The sequence below is a fragment of the Euleptes europaea genome, chromosome 2 (assembly GCF_029931775.1).
Source record: "Euleptes europaea isolate rEulEur1 chromosome 2, rEulEur1.hap1, whole genome shotgun sequence".
Taxonomy (NCBI): Eukaryota; Metazoa; Chordata; class Lepidosauria; order Squamata; family Sphaerodactylidae; genus Euleptes; species Euleptes europaea.
This window is the reverse complement of record NC_079313.1, coordinates 139425078-139452137: the sequence shown is the minus strand read 5'-3', so window position 1 is coordinate 139452137 and position 27060 is coordinate 139425078. Positions and strand designations below refer to the sequence as shown.

Genomic DNA, 27060 nt, shown 5'->3' with positions numbered 1-27060 from the left:
GCCACCACTGAAGAGGGGAGGGTGTGGAGTGCCACACTAGCCGTTACAGGCGAGGGTCAGGACGTGGCTTTGCCCCACCTTCTGATCCCCTCCAGCAAAGTCTCTTCCCCCTTTGGTGTCCAGCAGTGGCAGCAGCTGGGACCTTTCCTCCCCGTGACCCTCTGGCCAAATGCTGCTGGTGATGTTGGGCCAAACAGCCGCACACAGTCTGCTTCGGTTCCTCTCAAATAGCGCTTAATCCCGACAAGACAGAAGTGCTGCTGGTGAGTAGAAGGTCTCACCCAGGATTTAAGGTGTCACCCGTTCTTAGGGTTGCCAACCTCCAGGTATTAGCTGGAGATCTCCCGCTATTACAACTGATCTCCAGCCGATAGAGATCAGTTCTCCTGGAGAAAGTGGCCTCTTTGGCCATTGGACTCTATGGCATTGAAATCCCTCCCCTCCCCAAACCCTGTCCTTCTCAGGCTTTGCCCCAAAACTTCCTGCCAGTGGTGAAGAGGGACCTGGCAACCCTACCTGTTCTCTAGCCCCTTTTGGTTGTGGAGCTATAAGAGAAAAGGTATATCTTTGAAACAAAAAGGAATAGAGATTTATTCTTTTTTAAAAGGGAACTGGGGATTCAGAGAACCATACACAGATCGTTATAATGGTATTATCAGTATAATAATATTTAATTGCTGATTTTGCTGATTTTTAAAAAACTAGAAAAGGCCTGGTGGGATGGGGGGAGGGCCACTGCTGGGGAAATGGGGCAGGGGGAACTATGGAGAAATCGGCCATTTAGAAGCCCTGTTGCCACTCCACTGTATTGGTAGCCACGGAATCAGCAAGGAAATTATTCACGCTGGTCCCCATGTAGAAAGAACCATAATCTCTTTGCAGAACTCCTGCTTTCTATTCCCTACCATTTTGTCCTTGGGTCAGGGGTTGGGAGGAACCATCAACCATTTTGCGAACCCTGGTTTTAGGAAATTCCTGTAGATTTGGGGGTGGAGCCTGGGAAGGGCGTGGTTGGGGAGGGGAGGGACCACAGCAGGGGTGCGATGCCACCGAGCCCGCCCTCCAAGGCAGCCCTTTTCTCTAGGGGAACTGATCTCTGTAGCTGGGAGATCCGTTGTAGTTCTGAGAGATCTCCAGCCCCCACCTGGAGGTTGGCAACCCTGCATTAGAGCTTTGTCAGCCCCAACCTTTCCCCAGCCTTCCTGCCCCGTCAAGCCTTTGATTTATGAGGGAGGCTCCACCCATTAAGCAGTAACCTTTATAGAAGCCAAGAACGGAAGGTAATGACTGCCCCCCACTCACCTGTCCAAGGAGAAGCAGGGTCATTTGTCAGTTCCTGGGGCAGGATCCTGCCTCCGAGCCCGGAGGGACAGAGGCCCGCTGGATTTGCAGGGCAGCCCAAGAGGTGGAGGAAGGGGAGCCACGCGTGTGTGCTGGAGAAAACTGAGCTTCCGGTAACAGGTATGCTCAATACATGCTGGACTGGCAAACTGAGCATCTCCAGCTAGTAGGTGATCTGAAAGACCTTTACCTGAGACCCTGAAGAGCCGCTGCCAGTCTGAGCAGACAATGCTAACCTTGAGGGACCAAGGGTCTGATTCAGCAGAAAGCAGCTTAACATATTCAAAAATGCTTCAGCATGTCCAGAATCCAATTTATTTTCAATACAAAAATGCAACCAAATGCCTCTTTGGATGGCACACTGTAAGCAAAGCCCATGTGAAGTGCAGAACATGCCAGTGTCTTTCTAGGAAGAAGAAGAGTTGAAAATATTGTCGAAGGCTTTCACGGTCAGAGTTCATTGGTTCTTGTAGGTTATCCGGGCTGTGTGACCGTGGTCTTGGTATTTTCTTTCCTGACGTTTCGCCAGCAGCTGTGGCAGGCATCTTCAGAGGAGTCACACTGAAGGACAGGGTCTCTCAGTGTCAAGTGTGTAGGAAGAGTAATATATAGTCAGAAAGGGGGGGGGTTGAGCTGAATCATTGTCCTGCAAAAAGTATCAAAGGTAATGTGCTAATCATTGTCCTGTAAGTATCAAGATAATGTGCTAATGAGGGTGTGGTATCTTAATATGGAACCATTGTATCCTGAAGAGATCTGTTAATGTGTCTAAGTGTCTAAGACACTGAAAGACTGGACAATTCTACCAACTATTTGGTCAGATTGCACAGAGAAGCCATTGAAATTCATCAACATCAGCACAACTTTAACAGAAAAGAAGAGAGTTTAAGAATGAATAAGGCTTGGCTTCCTGTCCTGAAAACCTCCAGACTAACAAAGACTACAGTCCATAATAGCCATGCGGATTAGCTTTGGATTTCACACATTAACAGATCACTTCAGGATACAATGGTTCCATATTAACATACCACACCCTCATTAGCACATTATCTTGATACTTACAGGACAATGATTTGCACATTACCTTTGATACTTTTTGCAGGACAATGATTCAGCTCAAACCCAACCCCTTTCTGACTATATATTACTCTTCCTACACACTTGACACTGAGAGACACTGTCCTTCAGTGTTACTCCTCTGAAGATGCCGGCCACAGCTGCTGGCGAAACGTCAGGAAAGAAAATACCAAGACCACGGTCACACAGCCCGGATAACCTACAAGAACCAAAGAAGAGTTGCTTTTTATATGCCGACTTTCTCTACCACTCAAGGGAGAATCAAACTGGCTTACAGTCACCTTCCCTTCCCCTCCCCACAACAGGCACCCTGTGAGGTAGGTGCGGCTGAGAGAGTGTGACTAGGCCAAGGTCACCCCGCTGGCTTCGTGTGTAGGAGCGGGGAAACAAACCCAGTTCATCAGATTAGCCTCCGCCGCTCATGTGGAGGAGTGGGGGAATCAAACCTGGTTCTCCAGATCAGACTCCACCGCTCTTAACCACGACACGACACTGGCTCTCTGGAGCCCAGAAAGTTGTGGGGCTTTTTCAGAAACGATGCTGCTCAGGCTCCAGTTCTGTGCACCGTGCCATGGGCTTAAATCCTTGTTCCTGAGTCAACATGCCTAGGGCTGGCCTGTGGTCATTTTATTTGAATAGTGCACCGAATGAGGAGGCAACACGGGCGTGGGAGGGGGAAGGGGCTGAAAGAACATCCCAGGTGGAGACTCTCTTCCACTTTCCTCTCCGCACTAATAACATTTGGAAGTGGCATATCAGAGAAATGTGAAGCATCCTTCATGCCATTTGCAAAACCAATACAAGTCTGCGTTGGGCTGGTTGAACAAGAGTCTTGCAAATTTGAATGAATGGGGCTGGAACTCATTTCCGGATTGGGATAGATGGCGCGGCCGTCCAAATTAAGAAGGATGGTAGAGGGGGAGCGTATTGGACAATCTACCTTCTCCCCAGAATTGATGGATTGTCCCCTGGATTTGATTTAAGCGCGTTTCCTCCATCGGTGCATCTATGAAACTGCCACACGTATATTTGGCCCCGCCGGAGGAGCGCATATTTCATAAGGAGCGCCACTCTGGCAGCGGCGGCAGCAGCAGGTGTTCCATTACAGAAAACGACTTTCCTAAATGGCTGCTGAGTCGTCTTTCAAAGACTGCGCATTAGTGACCAATTACCTGTGACTTGTAAATGGATGTCTTGCTGGTATAATGCAGGTGGCCATTCTTCAAGAAGACAGGGATGCCTTTGGGCAGAGCTGGGCTGGTGCAGGCTCACCTGGCTGCAAGGGGGGCACCTGCTTCACGTGAGGCCCCGCCCCACCCCGACAGGATCCATCTGTTGCCTCCTCCCTGGCCAGGTGTGATACGAGGGTTGCCAACCTCCAGGTAGTAGCTGGAGATCTCCTACTATTACAACTGATCTCCAGCTGATAGAGATCGATTAACCTGGAGAATATGGCCGCTTTGGCAATTGGACTCTATGACACTGAAGTCCCTCCCCAAACCCCTCCCTCCACAGGCTCTGCCCCAAAAACCTCCCACTGATGGTAAAGAGGGACCTGGCAACCCTATGTGGTACCTTCCCATTTACAGCGTTCCCTGGCCCCACCCCCACCTGGCCTGTCTCCAATCCCCCTCTACCTGCGCCACCCTTTGTCCCCAACCCTGGTAAAGGTAAGAAAGCCACTGTGAGCCACCCCCAGAAGTCCAAGATCAGCGAGGCGTTGGTTTAACAGATCACAATCAACCATATCTAACGCCGCTGAAAGATTGAGGGGAGGGGAGCGACCTCAGCGGGGTGTCAGGCCCTAGACACCATGCTCCAAAGCAACCGTTTTCTCCAGGGGAACGGACTTCTGTAGTCTGGAGATCAGCTGCAATTCTGGGAGATCGCCAGACCCACCCGGAAGTTGGCAACCTGGTCCAGCTCCTATTTGCAAAGGAAAACTTGCCAAGGAGGTTTGACCGTGGAATTCCCTGCGACATGAGCACTTTGGCCCTAAGAGAGCAGCACTTCCATAGCAAAAACCTTCCCCTCCAAGACTGCATCCTGCCCTGGTGGGATGCAGCAGGGGGGTTCATTGTGGCACTCAGCCCCTGAGTATGGCGGGGGGGGGGGGATGAGCTCGTCTCTGGGGATGGGAGAGGGGCTGTGGCTTGCAGAGACTGCTGGGATCTCATGGAGATCTTTGTGCTGGAAAACAGATCCCCAGATTGGCGGAGGGACAAGAATGGGAAGGGGAAAAGGCGTGACCTCTTCTGCTGCACCCCCAAAATGCTCCTCTGGTGTCACAAACACACACACACACACACACACACACACACACACACACACAGCCTTCCAATCCCCTGTGCCATTCTGGGATCACTGTAGGTTTCTGTCTGAAGTTTCAGCGCTCTTGGGGTTGCCAGCTCTGGGTTGGGAAATACCTGGAGATTGTGGGGGTGGAGCGGGGTTTGGGAAGGGGTTTGGGAAGGAGAGGGACCTCAGCATAGGGTTGCCAGGTCCCTCTTTGCCACTGGCGGGAGGTTTTTGGGGCGGAGCCTGAGAAGGGCAGGGTTTGGGAGGTAAGGGACATCAATGCCATAGAGTCCAATTGCCAAAGCAGCCATTTTCTCCAGGTGAACTGATCTCTGTCACCTGGAGATCCATGGTAATCCCAGATCTCCAACCACCACCTGGAGGTTGGCGACCCTATGGATATCCCATTTCTGTATTCACCAGGCTCTTTGACAACAACAGAAGCAACAAGAATGGACACAGTCAAGGCCAGGCCCTCCCTTGCCCCCCCCCCAAGACACACACACAAACACACAATTTCATTGACTTCTTTTTATGTAACTTTTTGAAGGCTGCTTGATCACCTTTTCCTGGGATGCACACGTCCTCTTTTGTCAAGACAGCAAACACAGGTACATTTAGGGTTCGTGCACCAAGACTCTCCTGCCTCCCCATCAAGACTGACCCCCCTTTCTCTGGGGACACAATTAGGATTCTCATTGGCAGCAGATTTCGGCTACAGTGAGAAGACCGCTGTGAGAAAAAGTTCCATCGTTGTTAATTATCTGAGAATATGAGAACGAGAACGGCTCAGCTGGATCAGACCAATGATCTATCTATCTAGTCTGTTTCCAGTCAGATGTACCTGGGGAAACTTGCAGGCGGGTCCCTGTTGTTCACTCCTAGCATTTAAAGGTATGCTGCCTTGGAACATGGAGGTTCCACTGAGCCAGACTGCTCCTGCGCCATGCATTTGAAGCCAGCCGATCATGGCGAATATATTAGGCTCTGTGGAACCCAGGCAGGATAAATGCTGCTGCAGTCGCCTTGTTTGGGGGCTTCCTAGAGGCCCCTGGTTGGCCACTGTGTGAACAGACCGCTGGACTTGATGGGCCTCGGTCTGATCCAGTAGAGTCTTTCTTATGTTCTTATGAGTCAGCCTGTCTGAGCCTGGCTTGTCCAGGAAAGGGTGGCCTATAAATCTAATAAATCAAATCAAGTGCGAGGCGGCCCATCACCACAACGTGCCAGAGCAAAGACCGAGCTTGGCCATCTGGATTACCTGAAGCATCTGCGGCAGGAGCTTAAAGGTACTTCAGAAGAGTGCAGGGGGGGGGATTCATCCGGAGGGGCACCTCAGCTTGCAATCCCAGGCAATTGTGGCTGGAAGTCAAACTGCACAGCTTGAACACTGCCTGTGGACAACGGAGGTCTAGAGGCTCAGCCGGCTGGTGTCCGGCATCCCAATATTGCAGCCAGTTCCCAAGGTCAGAGACACAATCCGTTTGAGGAGGGATTAGCTCATCTCTTCTGCTCAGCTTGCAAGCACGCTTTGGGGCCCAGTAGGAAGCCCTCCAGATGAGGGGCGGCTTGCCATGGGGGAAGGGGCAGGCATAAAGAGGATGCCGTTGGCTAAGACCGAGGAGTTCAGGAGAGGAATCCCCCTGATCGAAGCAGAAGGATGGCTCGGCTTCCTTTGGTCTTTGCGGTTCCTCTCGCTGTCTTTGGCGTCTTCGCTAACCATAGTGAACATCGGCTCCAAAGAACAAAAAATTCTGGGGATAAATTCAAAAGGCGTTAAGTCTAGCAAAACGTCCAGCCAGAGCATCCCCGATCTCTCCTGCCGGTCTGTTTGTGGGCAACGGAGAGGCACAATTTTAATCTGGGCTCTGATGATATCACAAACTACTGGGCGCACTGTGAGCCCGGACGAGGCGCCCTGACTAGATCTTGGCAGCGCACAGCCGCTGCCAGCTGACAGTTCCCAAGCCTCTTTGTGTGAGTCCAGATGTCCACAGCAGATTCCTGAGATGGACAGAAGCCTTCTTGGCTTCAGGACTACTTTTAAAGGGTTTCTGCTGAGTGCTTCCATCTTAAACGACAATTTCAGAGTTTGTTGGCACTTGCTTGAAATGCTGGCCGCCTGGCCAAATGAACACACCCAGGAGTTTGGGAATGCAGCAACCTCTGGTGTGTGGAGAAGCCAGGAACGGGGTGGGGGGAAGAGGTGGCTGGCAGGGAGGTTCTTGCTTAATACCTGCACACATCTATGGCTCTTTTCAAGGCTTACCTCCCCCCAATTCTTAGCCACCACCCCCCCAAACAGGAAAAAAGTCTTATTTTGAATAGCTCAACTTTTGAGAAGCATGTAAATACCAACAATTCTTGGCCCAGTGGTCATTCAGCTAGAGAGAAGAAGAGTTGGTTTTTATAACCCAATTTTCTCTACCTTTTTAAGTAGACTCAAAGGGGCTTTCTCTCTCCACAACAGACACCTTGTGAGGTAGGTGGGCCTGAGAGAGTTCAGAGAACTGCTACTAGCCCAAGGTCACCCAGCAGGCTTCTTGTGGAGGAGGAGTGGGGAATTGAACCAGATTCTCCAGATTAGAGTCCGCCACTCATGTAGAGGAGGTATCAAACCTGGTTCTCCAGATTAGAGTCCACCGCTCTTAACCACAACACCACGCCGGTGCATCCGTTTCTACAGTGTGGCCACATACAGTGAGCAAAGTACAACCAACTGAGGAGGGGGTAGTAAAATCCTTGCCTGGAGTGGGAGAGAAGGCTTTGGAGGGCACCCAGACTCCAACATACTGACAACAGCCATACATTTCAATGGACTGGCACTGGGCTTTTTGTCTTTTGCAGAAGGCCATTTCTTTCTTTGAGAGCCTTTGGTTTTAGCCACCCAAGCTCCACGTCAGTGGTCTGACCTTGACCCATCCTGGATTTCTTTGTGAAGGACAACTTGTGATTTTCTAATCCAGTAAGACTCGGTGGTTCGGGAGCCGCCTGTGGCTCTTCTGAGCCCTTCCCCCATATGTCCCCTGCCCCACGTTTCAGGGAACTGGGCGAGGCCCCTGACCAGTTGGGCTTGTGGGTGGCCCTCTTGGAACAGCCACCGCCAGAGGCCTGGGCAAACTGCCAGCTTCCCTGAGGGGCAGGCCTCATGCGGCGGAGACGGAAGGAAAAGTGGCTCTTTGGGTGGACGGCAATTGTGAGCGTGGCCCCGGCCACCGCCTGAGTGCCACGGCTCTAATCCGACCCTTTCGTTATGGCCCACGGGGGCAGGCAGGGCTTTCTCCACAACCCTTTCTCCCAGAACCATTTGCAACATGGCACAGGATCCTGGGGCGGACCTCTCATACTGTCGGATGCACCCCTTGGTGTGGAGAACAGCCTGGGGCTTTGCCACCGGAGGGCCATTTCAAACGGGGACTGCCCTCTGCCTTCAAGGGGGAAATCCTCGTTGACTGTTATGATGCCAGGAATGCGTCCACAGACGCGCTTCTTAAATGCCCCCAATTTGTCACATACCTGATGTGATTGGAGGACAGGGTTGGACAGCTGCAGGTGGTCCGGGAGAGGGAGGGGGAATCCCTGTGCCAGTCGCGCTGGAAGACAGAATTTGTGCAAGTCACGGAGGGAAGTAGAATATAGTCCATCGGTTGGCACTTTGTTTCTGCCCGACAGGTCTCCTGATACGCTCAACTACTACTTCCACCCCACCCTTTGACAAAAAAGGCCAAATTCCGCAATCTGAATACATCGTGCAAGCTCAGCACATAGGTTTCTTTCTCTCTGTCGGCTATGGAGGGAGGCAGAAAAGCAGACAAGAACCTCAGCACGGCCACGGGGGGGTCACTGGCTCTGCCCTCCTCTAGTTTCTGCTCTGTTTCAGCTGCTCACACGTGTTTGGTTATTTCTGGTGGCTGCCACACAGCTACACATCCCCACTGCACAATCGTTGTGGCACCAGAGTGTCTTCATGCTTTCCCCAGTCATTCCCTGCCATTCTCCCCACCCCTGCGCTGCCAGAGGTCTTCTTAAAAATCAGTGCTTGCTACAGTGTAGAAGGCAGCTTCATGTATGCGTTCTGGGTCCCACCCACATTGGTGCCAATTTCCCTGCTCCAGTTCCCCCACCAAGGCAGATAGGCACCCACACACACACACCTGGGATTTTTTTTTTTTTTTTTTTTAGCTTTCCAATATTGGAAATAGACATATCTATACACAGATATAATGGAATATCATGACATCAATCACTGGTAAAAAGAATCCTCAAAAAAGCCCCCTGATGTTGTATGTGTGTATTTGGGGTGTGTGTGGCCAGCATGGGTAATTGCAGAGAGAAATTGCAGACAGGATACACCATCTGGCAGTCCCATTATCCCTTTCCTGCATTGTCAGCTTCAGCAGCAACGAGGCTCCCAAAGGGAAGTGTCCCTGGCATGTGGAACCACCCACTCTCTGCCTCTGTGGCCCCGTGTGTGATGTGGGCATAATAAAGGACTGGGTTAGGAGGAGGAGGAGGAGGAAGAAGAAGAAGAATTGGTTTTCATACGCCGACTTCCTCTACCACTTAAGGAAGAATCAAACTGGCTTACAATCACCTTCCCTTCCCCAAAACAAACACCCTGTGAGGTAGGTGGGGCTGAGAGAGCTCTGACAGAACTGTGACTAGCCCAAGGTCACCCAGCAGGCTTCATGTGTAGAAGTGGGGAAACAAATCCAGTTCACCAGATTAGCCTCCACCGCTCATGTGGAGGAGCGGGGAATCAAACCCGGTTCTCCAGATCAGAGTCCACTGCTCCAAACCACCACTCTTAACCACGACACCACGCTGGCTCAGGTAGTCCTTACCATTAATTTGAGGGACCAGGATGGTGGCAGCAAAATAGTTCATGATGGCCTGCATCAATTGCACCTGGACATTGAGGAGGAAGAAGAAATGGCCGGTTGTAATGAAAGGATTGGCAGGGGTCCAGTGAATCGTCTGCTTCTGCCCCTCTCCTGCCCTGAAGCAGGGATTCCTACATCTGAAGGACACTGCGCATCTGCCCTCTTCTGCACACCAAGATCTGCTTGCTGAGTGATTCTGAGGCAGTGAGGAGAACCACCTCCACCACCCCCAGCAGAAGTGGGAAAGTATTGGACGAGAGGGCATCCCCACTGATCTGGTGGTAGAAAGCACTGTCAAGTCACAGCAGACGCAGGGTGACCCCGTTGGGTTCTCAAGGCAAGAGACAAACAGAGGTAGGTTTGCTGTTGCCTTCCTCTGCATAGCAATCCTGGACTTGCTTGGTGGTCTCCCATCCAAGTACTAACCAAGGCCAACCCTGCTTAGCTTCTGCGATCTGACACGATCAGGCTAGCCTGGGCCATCCAGTTCAGGGCCCAGATATCTAGGAGGAGGGGGAAAAAACCCAAGGTAGGGTAGCTCTGGCCCCTCAAATGTCCAAATTGAGAACTGGACCCCCTGGCTGTGCCACTGGAATCCCTGGGTGTCCTTTAAGACCATGGGATCAGGTAGTTTTGGTCACTGAGAAGTTCTTACTGAGAATGGCCCCACATCAGAGTGCTTCAAGGACAGCTGCAGCCTAAATGAGGGAAAAGAGGGAGAATTAGGTTAGTTCGGCAGGGCAAATTTTATTTAATAAAAAATACATTTTTAAGCATTGAAAGAGGACAACAGAAGACTATTCTTCTCTGGTGACATAAAACAGATAAATGGGAGACACTTGAAAAAGATAATTCACAGTGGGTAGCAGTGTTAATCTGTCTGCAGTAGTAGAAAAGGGCAAGAGTCCAATAGCACCTTAAAGACTAACAAAAATATTTTCTGGCAGGGTATGAGCTTTCGTGAGCTCTTGCCCTTTTCTACTCTTGAAAAAGAATAAGCAGATGCTATTGTCACATTCAGTTAAAAAGAAAATCCAGTATTTGGAGTTCATGGAGTACAAATAACATTTGTTCAAAGTGTGACATGACAATTGATCTTGGGAGGGGGGACGACTAAGGTTGATAATACCATAATAAAAAACAAGCTAAATTAGAAACCAGTGATTTGAACAAATCCCACCCCATTGAAGAGGTAGGTCAGAATTCAGATAAAATTTAAGTATGCCAGCTCAGCTAGTTTATTAATTGGTCTGAATTGCTTCTGAAAAGGAGGAAGATCAGCTACCTTAAAAATCATGACATATTAAATAATTTAACATATGGCAGGTGGGGAACTATACCAACAGCCTGATTTTCTGAAAGGCATAGCCGTTTCAACGCAGCTCCAATGCTTCACATGTGCAAAGGGTTCCCCCATTCCCTTATACAGTGCACATGAGAATCTGGTGTGTACTAGAGCATCCTTCTTCACAAGGAAGGCAGGGCAAATTAAGAGCAATTTGTTTTGTAAGTTGGGAAACAACCACCTTGTGGTTAAACCCCCGCTCCCGCTGCCTGAGATTTCCAGCCCACATTAAAAAAAAGCATTCAGTAAGCTTGCTCCAGGAATGCCATTAGACACAGCTGGGATCCCGAAGGAGGTGAAAAGGAAGATCTTTTGTTATGAAAAGGCAGAGACCCTCTGGCAATATTACTCACTTGCCAATCTTCAGGGACCCGACAATCTTATTGGACTCCATAGCAACAGTGGCCAAAATGGTGGATGACTGCGAATCAAAAAGAGAGAGGTTGGGACGGCTTTGCAAACACTTCAAAAAACTTTTAAAATCCTCCCAGATGTGCACGTGGCCAGCTTTGTAGCTATTTCATACATTGTACTGTTTGGCATTTGAATAGGAGGAACAGGGTGTATGCGTTTATGAGTGTGCAAAGGGACGTCAAGTCACAGCCGACTTATGGCATCCCAGTAGGGTTTTCAAGGCAAGAGACTAACAGATGTGGTCTTGCCTGGCTCTGTGTAGGGACCCCGGACTTCTGTGGTGGTCTCCCATCCGAATACTAACCAGGGCCGACCCGGCTTAGCTTCCAAGATCTGACAAGATTGGGCTAGCCTGGGCCAAAAGACGAACAGAGGTGGGTTTCCCATTGCCTTCCTCTGCACAGCAACCCAGGACTTCCTTGATGGTCTCCCACTCAAGTATGAACCAGGGCTGACTTTGTTTAGCTTCTGAGATCTGCTGAGATTGTGCTAGCCTGGACCATCCAGGTCAGTGTCAGAAATGTGCATCACACACAAAAACAAAAACAAGTAACCAAGAAAAATGGAAGAGGCAGCTGACCACAGTGGCCAGGACTTTCCGGGTCCCATGGTCCCACTGCAAAATCCCACTCCCTTAAACTGTCTGCAGTTTTTAGAAACAGCTGGAGAATCATTCAGGGATCTCCTGTCAGCCCCTAAGACCTGCTGGATCAGACCAATGGTCCAACTAGCCTCCTAGACACAGGGACCATTGGGAAGCCTGGGGCACAGCGGCCGAAGCCACTCCCAAAAGCAGCTGTCATCCATAGGTATGCTGCTCCTGAACATGGAGGCTCCATTTAGTGATCATGGCTGGTAGCAACTGGGGGGACCTAATTTGACTGTTGTGTTTTGGACTGAACTTACCACATCCAGCACGAACAGGGGAGCCAGGGAAGAGTTGGGGAGGATGGCGAAGGCTTGGACATCCACCGTTGGTGCAAGAGACAGGCTCCCAGGGGAAATGGCCAGAGACGGTGGAGAGGAAGGTGAGACCTTGAGTTTCATGAGCATGTCAGGGTACAATTTTTCAATCTGGAGACAGAGAGTGAGGTCAGCCTGTTCATATTGCCAGTTTACAACGTTCTCCTGGAGATGTGGTTATTTGGGGGAATGGAACGCTACCTTTCGAAAGGCCTGCCCCAGACTCTTCTGCAGCCCCCCGGGGTTCCTGAAATATTTGATGTCTGGAGGCCCCTGGGGGTGTTGCTGGGTTAAAATTCAACCTTGCACAAAGAAAGACACATCTTTTCATGATCCACAGAAGAACAGAAAGGACTCTTCCTGGTGAAAGCACGACAGGTCTGGACTAAACTACTCCATGGGTTGGTTGATGAGTTGTCTCTTGGGTCATCACTTAGACCAGAGTAGGGTTGCCAGCCTGCAGATAGTAGCTGGAGATCTCCTGCTATTACAACTGATTTCAGCTGGTAGAGATCAGTTCCCCTGGAGAAAATGGCCACTTTGGAAACTGGACTCTATGGCATTGAAGTCCCTCCCCTCCCCAAACCCCACCCTCCTCAGGCTCTGCCCAAAAAACCTCCCACCGGTGTAGGGTTGCCAACCTCCAGGTACTAGCTGGAGATCTCCTGCTATTATAACTGATCTCCAGTTGATAGAGATCAGTTCCCCTGGAGAAAATGGCTGCTTCGGCCATTGGACTCTATGGTATTAAAGTCCCTCCCTTCCTCAAACCCCGCCCTCCTCAGGCTCTGCCCGAAAAACCTCCCGCAGGTAGCGAAGAGGGACCTGACAACCCTAGATCAGAGTCATGCCTCAGCTCCAAGAATGTTGCTCCAAAAGTCACAAAAGCTTATTTTGATGGTGGTGGGCAGCAGGGGGGAAGAGGAGGGGGCTCCTGCTCCCCCCGGCCTTTTTCCTGAGTGCAAATAACCCCCAGTGGGAAGTTATTTGCATACCATTCAGTTTTATTCCCAGTGTTTTTCTTTGCTGTTACATTTGCACCCCACTCCCCTGACACCACCCCAGAGCTGAAGAGACAGTCCTCTCCCTGTCTCCGTTATTATCCTGTGAGGTTGAGAGGAAGTGTCTGGCCCCTGGCTTGGTGGTTGAGTCAGGATCTGAGAGCCCGCTAACCACGACCCCTCCTTGGCTGTCTTTTTTAAAATTCCACAATTGTTTTCATGCATTATCATGGCTTTTACAAATTTTTACTAGAAGGAGGAGGAGGAGGAGGAGGAGGGGGAGGCATTGGTTTTTATATGCCGACTTTCTCTACCACTTAAGGGGAAATCATACTAGCTTACAATCACCTTCCTCCCCCTCCCCACAACAGACACCCTGTGAGGTAGGTGGGGCTGAGAGAGCTGTGACTAGCCCAAGGTCACCCAGCTGGCTTCACGTGTAGGAGCGGGAAACCAACCCAGTTCACCAGATTAGCCTCTGATGCTCATGTGGAGGAGAGGGGAATCAAACCCAGTTCTCCAGATCAGAGTCCACCGCTCCAAACCACCACTCTTAACCACTACACCACGCTGGCTCTCACACTGGCTTGCTTTCGATGTCTTAAGAAGTTCTGTTAACAACCCCGAGCTGATTATTCAGTGAAGCCGCATAGTGCTGCGAGAGACTCACCTGTGGAACCAAGGACCCAAAGGAGGAGGTGTTCAGACGGAGTTTAGACTCCTTGGGAATCTGCAGCGGGAGAAAGAGACATTTGGGGATAGGGCAACAGAGATGTATAAGAACATAAGAAAGGCCCTGCTGGACCAGACCAAGGAGTCCAGCAGTCTGTTCACACAGCGGCCAACCAGGTGCCTCTAGGAAGCCCACAAACAAGACAACTGCAGCAGCACCATCCTGCCTGTGTTCCACTGCACCCAAAATAATAGGCCTGCTCCTCTGATACTAGAGAGAATAGGCATGCAGCATGACTAGTATCCATTCTAACTAACAGCCATGAATACCCCTCTCCTCCATGAACATGTCCACTCCCCTCTTAAAGCCCTCCAAGCTGGCAGCCATCACCACATCCTGGGGCAGGGAGTTCCACAATTTAACTATGCGTTGTGTGAAAAAATACTTCCTTTTATCTGTTTTGAATTTCTCACCCTCCAGCTTTAGCAGATGCCATTCGGAAGAGCTTGGTTCAGCCCTCAGAATTTCCTGCCAATGGTCCTGGCTGTAGCCAACCCCAGAGCCTGCCTGGAAAGCCAAGACTCAGCAGTGCGATGTTCCAAGGCTAAATATGTCCTGCTTTTCACCATCAGGACGTTTGCCTTTTGAGGGTGATGCATTGCCTGGACTGCAGGCAGTTTGTCTGAGAGGGAGGCCCCAAGCTTTGTGAAATCCACAATTCTGCCACAGCAGATTTTGACAATAGATGTATTATCCAAGGCTTCATTTAAACTTTTTTTTGGTAACTGAAAGTCTGGATGTTTTGGGGAGGGGTATTTTCTATTTTTTAATTATTACTTTTAATTATTATTTTTATTTTTACAACAACATAACACATACAAACAAACATAAAACATACGCTCCTCATACATAATCAATACTCCGTGTCTGTGGCAAGAGCCTCGCCAACTACCAAACAGAGCAGAAATAATTCATTCTATAATATCTGCTATTAATCATTAAATCTTAAAAGTAAATAAATCTTTGGCATAACAAAAATACATATATTTATACTCAAACCTGCATGTAATCAAATTGCCTTTCACAATTTACATTATACTGTATTATGTTAATATACTAATACTGTTTACTAAGCCTCTTAACCAATATATCTAAATGGATATCTAAACAATGAATAACACTGCTTATTTATCATTATTAAGTCTAATAATATATACCTATATCTATACACATCTGCTAGCATAATCACCAAGGGGAGGGGTATTTTCTAGAGGGAGGGGAGCAATCTACTGCTTGAAGCAAGCAGGGGCCTTTGAGCTTTGGTCAGTTCTGCTAATCCGGCTGTAGCCCCTTACCATGCCATCAGTGATTTCGTAGGTCAGGCTGCCTGCTTGGTAGTATACGTAACCGGCTGTGTTGAACAAGTAACTGGAGATCCCCAAATAAAGCATGCGGTCATGATCCATGGGGAAAGGCAAGGGAGGTGGAAGGAAGGGAGTTGCAGAACGATGAGCCAGGGAAAAGAATTCGCCCTGATGGGAGAGAAAGCAGAATGAGACACGGGAAGGTTGGGGCAGCCGTCGGAGTCAGACCAGTTAAAAAGTCCCTGGGCAATCTTGAAACACAGCTGGGCAATCTTGAAATACAAGATGAACTTTCTACAAATTCAGCAACACTAAAAATTTCAAACCTAAATTCCTAAATATTAGCCAATTTTGGTTTAGAACACCTTTTTTTCCTTGTTTTTTTTACCAGAAAGTTTTGAAAAATGCTATTCGTCCCCGCCCCCCCCTTCGCCCTCATCTAACGAAGGGAGCTTTGACCCTCGAAAACATCAGTTGATAGGAGATCAGTTGGGAGGGGCTGTGGGCTCAGTAACAGAGCCTTTGCTTGGCATGCAGAAAGTCCCAGGTTCAATCCCCAGCATCTTCTGTTAAAAGGACTAGGCAAGTAGGTGATGTGAAAGACCCCTGCCTGAGACCCTGGAGAGCTGCTGCCAGTCTGAGTAGACAATACTGACTTTGATGGACCAAGGGTCTGATTCAGTGTAAGGCAGCTTCATGTGTTCATGTGAACGCATAGCATATATACTCCGAAAATCATGTTGGTCTTTAAGATGCCACTGGTGGAAAATGTCATCAAGCAGCTGACTTATGGCAACCCTGTTAGGTTTTCAAAGCAAGAGATGCAGAGGTGATTGGTCATTGCCTGCCTCCACGTCACAACCCTGATATTCCTCAGAGGTCTCCCATCCAAGTGCTAACCAAGGCTGACCCTGCTTCGCTTTCGAGAGCTGACAAGATTGAGCTAGCCTAGGCTATCCAGATCAAGGCAAGAGACATTCAGAGGTGGTTTTCCATAGCCTGCCTCTGAGTAGCAACCCTGGACTCCCTTGGTGGTCTCCTACCCAAGTACTGATCAAGGCTGACCCTGCTTAGCTTCTGAGATCCGAGGAGATTGGCCTAGTGTGGGCTATCCAGATCAGGGCTCTTTAAGATGCTGTTGGACACTTGTTGTTCAACCGTAAACCAATGTGGTTACCCACATGAAACTAATTTAAAAGTACCAGGTGCTGTACAAATAAAGCAGCTTTTCCAGCTCATGAAAGACAGGCCGCACCAGAAGAGAAAGATTTGAATCCAGTAGCACCAACGCTTTTGTGGTATCAAAGCCCCCTTCGTCAGATATCTGACAAAGGGGGCTTTGACCCTCCAAAAGCGTATACCCTGGAAATCTTGTTGGTCTCCGAGATGTTACTTGCCTTGAACCTGGCTCTGCTGCTGCAGACCAATACAGCTACCCACCAGGGCTCAGTAGGGAGGATGAAAGGAATAGAAAGGAGAAGGCGAATTTCAGCCATCAAGAAGGGCTCCTGGGAGGCCCCTGAGAGGAAAAAGCTGGCCACTGGGACCCTCCACTTCCTCATGGCCCCTCCTCTCTCCCTACCTTCAGATCCACATCCAGGGAATCGCTTGTTGCAACGGGAGGACCAACCAGAGAATAATCGATCCCGGACACCTTGTCAATCTTTGCCGTGACTGCAAGTCAGAAGAGGAAGTCAGGGGACTTGTGGGGAGGGGCCATGACTCAGTGGTAGAGAATCTGCTTGGCATGTAGAAGATCCCAGGTTCAATCCCCATGGGGCATCTCCAGTTAAAGGGACTAGGCAAGTAGGTGATGTGAAAGACCTTCTCTGCCTGAGACCCCAGAGAGCTGCTGCCGGTCTGAGTAGACAATACTGACTTTGATGGACCAAGGGTCTGATTCAGTATAAGGCAGCTTCAGGTGTTCATGTGTTCCCCTTGGTTGTGTGACTCTTGCTTTCTCGAGATGTCTTCAGAGGAGGGCACTAAAAAGCCAGATGCTTCCCCCATGATGGTCTGGTTGTCCTCCCACCCCCCACCATGTCCTCTTAGGACTTTAGGATAATTTCAAGCAAGAAATAAACTAGGCCATTTGGTCAAAAATCTGTATGGGAGGAGGAGAGGAAACTTGGACCTAAGTCCTGTGTTCTCTTCTCTGGTTCAAACCCCCTCCTACATCTTAAGATGTGGCAGAGGCAGCTTTTACCCCCAAAGACGGTTTCCTTTGCCTCCACCTTGGTATCCACCAAAGAATGCTGTTGGGTCTGCCTCTGGGGATGACACAAAAGAGGATTTCCAAATTCTGGTCAGGAAGGAGGCTCAGAAAAGGATTCCCTGCGATGAACCAAGGGCTAGTGTGGTGTAGTGGTTAAGAGCGGTGGTTTGGAGCGGTGGAGTCTGATCTGGAGAACCAGGTTTGATTCCCCACTCCTCCACATGAGCAGCGGAGGCTAATCTGGTGAACTGGATTTGTTTCCCCACTCCTACACACGAAGCCAGCTGGATGACCTTGGGCTAGTCACAGCTCTCTTAGAGCTCTTTCAGCCCCACCTACCTCCCAGGGTGTCTGTTGTGGGGAGGGGAAGGGAAGGCAACTGTAAGTCGGTTTGAGTCTCCTTTAAGTGGTAGAGAAAGTTGGCATATAAAAACCAACTCTTCTTCTTCTTCCAAGAGAGTTATCTCCCGGTAGAAGGTCACCAAAGAAAGCCTCCATCCATTTTCTTGAAGGCCATAGAAGCCAGATGGGAGGAAGGGTCTGGATGGCTAGGAAGGATGCTCCTTCCTTCTACTGGCATCCAGCTTGCCCCTTCCCGTGCCAGGGATGCCCCTTACCTGGCAACGTCTGCAGATAGGGCTGTAGCTTGGAGCTGACGGAGCTGGACACCACATGGCAGACCTGTGAGGGAGAACAGGAAGGCTGTGTCGATGGATGTCTCCCTGGCTGGTGAGCACTGCAGCACCTGACATTTCTAGCACCCACTCGGGACCAAGCAACTCATTACAGTGGAGATCAGATCCGGCTTGGCACGTGAGGGTGTTCAGCTAGCAAAGACCAGATTGATGGAACCAGCCGGGCACTTCTTAGATCCCACTCGCGGTAGAGCAGAGAGCTGTAACTGCATCTTGGACAGCTGGCCCAACAATTTGGTGTCCTGGTAACGACAGCCAACAGTCCTCTTTAGCATAGTTAAATTGTGGAACTCCCTGCCCCAGGATGTGGGGGATGGCTGCCAACTTGGAAGGCTTTAAGAAGGGAGTGGACGTGTTCATGGAGGAGAGGGCTATTCATGGCTACTAGTCAAAATGGATGCTAGTCATGAGACATACCTATTCTCTCCAGGATCAAAGGAGCAGGCCTGTTATATGAGGTGCTGTGGAACACAGGCAGGATAAATGCTGCTGCAGCTGTCTTGCTTGTGGGCTTCTTAGTGGCCCCTGGTTGGCCACTGGATGGGCCTTGGTCTGATCCAGCAGGGCCTTTCTTATATTCTTATATAAAGGGAGGGGCCCTGGCTCAGTGGTAGATCATCTGCTTGACATGCAGAAGACCCCAGGTTCAATCCCCGGCATCTCCAGTTAAAGGGACTAGGCAAGTAGATAATGTGAAAGACCCCTGCCTGAGACCCTAGAGAGCTGCTGTCAGTCCGAGCAGACAATACTAACTTTGATGGACCCTGGGATGATTCAGTAGAAGGCAGCTTCATGTGTTCATGTTACGTTATGTTTCTCTACTCTGCCGGTCCTTTACTGTCCACCAGATGGGGCCAAATCTGGCTAGATCAGCTCTGAGTGGCGTTCAAACGCTGTTGACTTTTCGGGAGCCTTCGGTTCTCGACAGCCCTTCCCGCGCCCTCAGACACGGCAGCCGGTGCCAGACAGCCATGTAGCAATTATTGCTAACAGCCTGTCTACATGTCCTGGCACAGGCTGCCCGCCAGCCGGCTTTTGGGAAGAGCAAAAGAGACCGCTGCTGGGGGTGGCACGCTCCATTAAAGAAAGGCCTGTATAATCAGGGGCGTGAATTTCTGCCCCAGATGTGCCAATATCTTTCCAGCTAAAAGGCCTTTTGGAATACGGGGTGGGGAGGGGGCTGGTTTGGTTTGTGAGGCTGCGATCACTCATGTCACTGATTTGATCCGTGAGCTTAAGGCAAGGTAAAAGAGAGAAGGTCTTGTCAGCGGTGGGTCAACACTGCAATACTTCTGAGGTCTGACCTGCTGCACAGGGGTGATTGTAGATGTTCTGGGGCCCTGGGCAAAGTCCAGGATGGGGCCCCAGAATTACTGCTCCCTGCTCCAAGCAAAGGGAGAGCGTAGTGGTTAAGCGGTGTAGTGGTGTAGTGGTTAAGCGGTGGTTTGGAGCGGTGGACTCTGATCTGGAGAACTGGGTTTGATTCCCCCACTCCTCCCCTAGGGTTGCCAGGTCCCTCTTTGCCACCGGTGGGAGGTTTTGGGGGCAGAGCCTGAGGAGGGTGGGGTTTGGGGAGGGAGGGACTTCAATCCCATAGAGTCCAATTGCCAAAGCAGCCATTTTTCTCCAGGTGAACTGATCTCTGTCGGCTGGAGATAAGCTGTAATAGCAGGAGATCACCAGGTAGTACCTGGCAGTTAAGAACAAGGACTCAAAACCACTGTTAATACAAGAATGCAGGAACAAAACAGGGCAGGCTCAAAGGATCAAAAAGCTATATTCAAATAACATATACAATTCTACAGGTGCAAAGCTCAAGCTAATGTGACATACAAATATACAACAATATACAACGGCTGTTCCACAAGTTCAACAGCAATTACAAAAAAAAGGCCCCCTGGCAGTCTCCAAAGGGGACGTGAAACAAGTCCAACGAATGGAAAGAGGGTCAGATGTTAAATTCCAAGGTGGAAACCGCTTCAGCTACCCAGGAAAGTGTTTCCTCCCCTTTGCGCCGCTTTGCTTGGTTCCCGACAGCGGCAAGACTGCGGTTTCCCCCTTGGAATTTAACATCTGACCATCTTTCCATTCGTTGGACTTGTTTCACGTCCCCTTTGGAGACTGCCATGGGGCACCTGTAGAACTGTATATGTTATTTCAATATAGCCCCATGGCGCAGAGTGTTAAGCTGCAGTACTGCAGTCAAAAGCTCTGCTCACGACCTGAGTTCGATCCCGACAGAAGTCGGTTTCAGGTAGCCGGCTCAAGGTAGACTCAGCCTTCCATCCTTCCGAGGTCCGTGAAATGAGTACCCAGCTTGCTGGGGGTAAAGGGAAGATGACTGGGGAAGGCACTGGCAAACCACCCCGCAAACAAAGTCTGCCTAGTAAACGTCGGGATGTGACATCACCCCATGGGTCAGGAATGACCCGGTGCTTGCACAGGGGACCTTTACCTTTACCTTTTTTTGATACTTTGAGCCTGCCCTGTTTTGTTCCTACACACAGTACCTGGCAGTTGGCAACCCTATCCTCCACATGAGCGGCGGAGGCTAATCTGGTGAACCGGGTTGTTTTCTCTACTCCTCCACATGAAGCCAGCTAGGTGACCTTGGGCTAGTCACAGCTCTCTTAGAGCTCTCTCAGCCCCACCTACCTCACAGGATGTCTGTTGTGGGGAGGGGAAAGGAAGGCGATTGTAAGCCGGTTTGAGTCTTCCTTAAGTGGTAGAAAAAGTCAGCCTATAAAAACCAACTCTTCTTCTTCTTCTGCAGCTGCCTCCGAGTGGGGTGGGCGCAAGCTGCTGTGAGCAGGTGGCCCAAGCCCCAGACATGGCAGGCATGAGCAGCCCCCACAGCCGCAAGTAGACAGCCTTGCGGATGGAGCCCCCACCATGGAAATGCATCACCCCCTGTATTCTCCTGCTTCTTTCTGGCCCACTGGGGCTCAACTCCTTCCCCCCCTGGGAGGAGAAGCCCCTCACCAGTGGAGAAAGACCAGTGGAGAAGGAAGGGCTATGAGGCCAGTTCACATCCTGATAATCCTCGTTGCAGAACTGGCACAACAGCGAAGGAACCAGGGCTGGGGCTAAGTGGCAGTGCACCTGCGTGGCATGCAGAAGGTCCCAGATTCCACTTCTGCTTAAGAGATCTCCGGGTGACAGAGAAGACCCTTCTGTGCCTGAGACCCTGCAGAGCTGCTGCCGCTCAGAGGAAGCCACAATGACCTAAACTGAGAGGAGGGTTGCCAGCCTCCAGGTGCGGCCTGGAGAACCCCCAAGATTACAACTGATGTCCAGACTACAGAGATCAGTGCCCCCCGGAGGAAATGGAGGGTTGACTCTATGGCATTGTACCCTACTGAGGTCCCCCCCACAAACCCTGCCCTTCCCAGGCTCCACCCCCAAATCTCCAGGAATTACCCAACCTAGTATCATAGAATCATAGTTGGAAGAGACCACCAGGGTCATCTAGTCCAACCCCCTGCACAACGCAGGAAATTCACAACTACCTCCCCAACACACCCCCAATGACCCCTACTCCATGCCCAGAATGGCCAAGATGCCATCCCTCTCATGATCGACCTCTCATGATCTGCCTAAGGTCATAGAATCAGCATTGCTGACAAATGGCCATCTAGTCTCTGCTTAAAATCCTCTAGGGAAGGAGAGCTTACCACCTCCTGAGGAAGCCTGATTCACTGAGGAACCGCTCTAACTGTTAGAAATTTCTTCCTAAGGTCTAGATGGAAACTCTTTGGATTTAATTTCAACCCGTTGGTTCTGGTCTGACCTTCTGGGGCAACAGAAAACAACTCGACACCCTCCTCCATATGACAGCCCTTCAAGTACTTGAAGATGGTTATTATGTCCCCTCTCAGTCGTCTCCTCTCCAGGCTAAACATACCCAGCTCCTTCAACCTTTCCTCATAGGACTTGGTCTCCAGACCCCTCACCATCTTTGTTGCCCTCCTCTGGACCCGTTCCAGCTTGTCTACATCCTTCTTAAATTGTGGTGCCCAAAACTGAACACAGTACTCTAGGTGAGGTCTAACCAGAGCAGAGTAAAGTGATACCATCACTTCGCGTGATCTGGACACTATATTTCTGTTGATACAGCCCAAGATAGCATTTGCCTTTTTAGCTACCACATCACATGCTGACTCATGTTCAATGTAACTTGGCTACCCGAACTTAGAGGAATGGTCCGCCTTACTATAAAGCAGCTTCATATGCTGAAGAGACCCTTTAGAGGCCCCCGATGGCTTTACCTGGTCTTCCATGCTCTTTCTTACAGCTGATTCGATTTTACTGTGGAAGAGATTGTACAACCAGCTGTGGATAGAAAGTAAACACAGCATGTTGGTGTGTGTGTGTGTTACAGCTCAGCAGCCCAAAGTAGATGCCCACCTCCCTTGAGATGCTGCACATAAATATTGATCTTATTTATTTAAAACATTTATCAGCTGCCTTTCTTCCTTACGAAGCTCAAGGCAGGTACATAAAATAGCGTACGTAAAAATACATCAAACCAGAATTTAAAACCACAATTTAGGACTGCTGTAATAAATGCAGTCTTAAATAAAACTCTCTTCAGCTGCCTCTTAAAGATCGAAAGTGAGGCAGCCCGGTGCCCTTTGCTGGGGAGGTTGTTAAGAACATAAGAAAGGCCCTGCTGGATCAGACCCAAGCCCATCAAGTCCAGCAGTCTGTTCATACAGTGGCCAACCTGGTGTCTCTAGGAAGCCCACAAACAAGGCGACTGCAGCAGCACCATCCTGCCTGCGTGCCATAGCACCTGATATAATAGGCCTGCTCTTCTCTGACCCTGGAGAGGATAGGTGTGCATCATGACTAGTATCCATTTCTATTAGTAGCCATGAATAGCCCTCTCCTCCATGAACATGTCCACTCCCCTCTTAAAGCCTTCCAAGTTGGCAGCCATCACCATATCTTGGGGCAGGGAGTTCCACAATTTAACTATGTGTTGTGTGTGAAAAAATCATTCCCAGAATCATTCCCTCTTGTGTACCCACCAAATGAGCATCTTTGATTGTTGGGACAGTCAGGATCCAAATTCCCTGGCAGGAACTTATGGGGGAAGACGGCCCTTCAGATACCCTGGTCCCAATCCATACAGGGCTTTAAAGGCCCTTGGGATCAGGAGCAGAACGGGAGCCAGTATAATCCCTGCAATATCGGGGTCACATCCTCCCAATAGCTGGTCCCAACCAGCAGTCTACCTGCAGCATTCTGCACTAGCTGAAGTCTCCAAACTCTTCAAAGGCAGTCCCAAGTACACTGCAATAGTCCAGTTTAGATGTAACTAAAGCATGAATCACTGTGAATAATTCTGAGTGAACCAAGAACCGGTGCAACTGATGAACCAGCCCAAGCTGGACTTCTGGGGAGAGGAAAAATGCAGCCCCCTCCCGCTTCCTCCCCCTCTGCTTCTTTAGAACAACCAATGTGAAATTGTGGTAATGGGGGGCAGGTTGGGGCCCTTCTATGGGTTTTGTGGGAGCCTGTTGCATCACTAGGGTTGCCAATCTCCAGGGAATAGCTGGAGACCTCCTGTTATTACAATTGATCTCCAGCCAATAGAGATCTGTTCACCTGGAGAAAATGGCTGCTTTGGCAATTGGACTCTATGGCATTGAAGTCCCTCCCCTCCCTAAACCCCGCCCTCCTCAGGCTCCACCCCAAAAACCTCCCGCTGGTAGCTTAGAGGGACCTGGCAATCCTATGCGTCACCCAGACGCAATTCGAAGGCTGCACCAGAGTCCCCCAGAGATGGCTGCTACTCAAAATGGATCAGGCTAAATGCAGTACTTGTTCTCACAGGTATCTCCTCCCACCCCATAGCATCATTTTAGACCCAAAGCAAGTTCAAGAGAGCTTAGCCAGGTTGACGTGGTGGTGGTGGTGGAAAGTGCTGTCAAGTCGCAGCCAACTTATAGAGACCCTGTAGGGGCAAGGGCCGTTCAGAGGTGGTTTGCCATTGCCTGCCTCTGCGTAGCAACCCTGGACTTCCTTGGTGGTCTCCCATCCAAGTGCTAACCAGGGCAGACCCTGCTTAGCTTTCAAGCTCTGGCAAGCTCGGGCTAGCCTGGGCCATCCAGCTCAAAGCCAGGTTGACATACATACCTCCATTTGCCATGAATGTGCACTTTGACGTTGGAGACGTGGGTACTGCATGCAGAGGTGGTAGCAGTGAGCCTCCCGGCAGAATCGTTGTCCAGCTTCAAACCCACAGAGATGGAGAGACCTTCGATCTCCAGGTCAAATGAGCCGTGGTCACTTCTGTTTGGAAATACCACGGAACAAAGGGTTTCTTTTAGCAGAAGAGCAGAGCTTGAAAAGCTACCAAACAATGGAGTGGCACAAGATCACTCACGAGAGAAACAAACAGATCCCCTCTTTCCAGATGTTCAATAGCAGAATGTAGCTACTTGGGGGGAGGGGATGACAGGAAAACACTCTGCACATGCTCAAAAGCACCGAGGACTTATTATTAGTTTGCCCATTCCACGACTGAAGTCTGGCCCTGAAACCTGGATAAACCCTGGTGAGGCCCCTTGGAAATTAAAAAAAGAATAATGCATAGAAATCCTGAGGAAATGGGCTACTGCCTGCAAAATTCACATCACAGCAAGGATTCTACAATGATTTTGGTAATAGAAGCAACCTATTACCAACTATTATTGTAAACCATCTTGAACCAAGAAGAAAGGTGGGATATTAATATTTTAATAAATAAATAAACCTGGTGGCTATGAGACGCGACGGCCTTCCCTCTGCCCCCCTCTGACTATTGGATGCTGAGGATGAAGTGGAAGGGATGCGGAAGGCCAGCCCAGGGCCGGTCACTGTGGCCAGGCGGTGAGAGTCTGACCCAGCAGGGCCAATCTCATGCTAGTGTGCAAGAGCAGCTCCTGCCAGCCGTCTCCTTGGCTCTGCAACTGTATACATAGGAAAGGATGGGGAGTCGCCCCAGACTTACAGCAGCCTCTTCTTCTTCACCTGCCACTCCCCGTTGAGTTTGGCGAAGGCATTGATGGAGACTTTGAGGCCCACGTTCGGGATGGGTGTGATCGCTGAGCTGGGCAGCTGGAACGACTCGATATTCAAGCTTCAGAAAGAGAGAGGGGGGTTAGAGGGAGCGCATGGCGGGCGATACTTGGCTGCCACCGTGCAGATTTTTGTGAAAACCAAGACTGTGAAAACGGTCACCCTTGAGGCAGAACCCAGTGACACGATTGAGCAGAAGGGAGGGAGCAGGCGTATCTCTGCATGTGAAGAAAGAGCAGTCGAGGTGGCCTCACCTGTAGAATTTGTAATGTATATGTCCGAAAACTTTGACTTTGAAGGACCCAGAGAAGTCAGGCAGTTTGATCCTGGCCAGCTCCCTCTGCAAGGCAGCAACACCCTCCTGGCGGGCTGAAGGGAAAGCAGAGAGAAAAAACACTGGCACCAGAGGCAGACATCCTCCCAGGGGGAAGCAACGGTCACCACCCCGATCCTCTGGCAATAACATGTTGAAAGGAACCGCCACGTTTTCACACCAAAGAGCAGATCTGAGCAGAATTATTCCACTCTGGTTGCAAGACCTGGGTTGCAGCAGGCCAGGTTTAGCAAAGCGTTCTTAATCACCACGCACAAACATCTCCCAAGACTTTGTCTGCCATGCAATTCACCAGCTTCTGGATGGACAGTAAAATGGAATTAGAAGACCTACCGTAATCCAAGCCTTTGCCAGTGATCCTGCCCACAAAGCCAGGATTGGTGCCAGCCTCGACCAACACCAAACAAAGGGAGACCAGCAGGGCCCCCCGAAACGGGATCCCCTGGGCCATTCTTGCAGCTCTGCAAGCTTGCAGGGAGGCCGGGAGTGGCGAGGGTCTGCTTTCAGCCCGTCAAATAGGGAACCAAAACTGAACAGTGGGAGGAAGTAGGAAGCAGCGATAATATTTCTGCCTGGGTGGGGTTTCCCCAGGTTGCAAAACCTGGCCCTGGTGTTTATCACAAGCTGGGCCCGCCCGCAGGCAGTTGCCTGCAACAAGCAGATCAGCCCCAGGGTTTCGTTTTTAAGAAGCAGTGGACATAGGGTTGCCAGCCTCCCGGTGGGACCTGCTGCAGGTCTCCTGGAATTACAACCAATCTCCAGACAAGAGAGTTACACAGGAGAAAGTGGACCATATTTGGGTGGCAGAAGGGTGGACCATATTTGGCATGGCAAACCATTGGGAAAGGACTGGGTTGAAGGGCTACTAAAGATCAACAACCACAACAGCAGTGGACACAACTTATATACGCACATATGCATATTTGTGGACTTTTGAAAATTCTCCTCTTCCTTCCTTCCTTCCTTCCTTCCTTCCTTCCTTCCTTCCTTCCTTCCTTCCGCCACAGGCATACACGACTTTAAAAGGGGATTAGACAGATTCATGGAGGTCTATCAGTGGCTACTAGCCACGGTGACTAAAGGGAACCTCCACATTCAGAAGCAGTCAATCTCTGAATCCCAGGGCCACGAGCCAACATCAGGGGAAGGTCTTGGCTTCTATGCCCTGTTTGGACGGACAGAGGAACTGGTTGGCCGCTGTGTGAGACAAGATGCTGGACTAGATGGACCCTCCCTGGCCAGATCCATCAGGGCTCTTCTTGTGTCCTTGTTTCTCAGACAGGGTTTCCAGGCTGTAGCGCAGCATCCTCCACATTTAGATTGTATGTTCCTTGGGGCATGGAACGGTTCGCTGCTTCTCTCTTCGGCTCAACGTATGCAGAAAAGCCC

General features: G+C 50.2%; 1 protein-coding gene across 1 annotated transcript; it reads right to left on the bottom strand.

Moving 5' to 3' along the window:
- Positions 1–6431: 6431 nt before the first annotated feature.
- Positions 6432–26122, bottom strand: LOC130472784 (bactericidal permeability-increasing protein-like). The gene is made up of 15 exons (XM_056844209.1): positions 26005–26122; positions 25592–25706; positions 25270–25398; positions 24414–24569; positions 22538–22601; positions 18192–18255; positions 16942–17033; positions 15351–15527; positions 13993–14052; positions 12265–12432; positions 11298–11365; positions 10255–10297; positions 9561–9624; positions 8233–8309; positions 6432–6470 (listed from the first exon to the last, which is right to left on the bottom strand). Exons 1-15 carry the CDS (start codon positions 26120–26122, stop codon positions 6432–6434), a joined length of 1434 nt encoding a protein of 477 aa, XP_056700187.1.
- Positions 26123–27060: the final 938 nt, after the last annotated feature.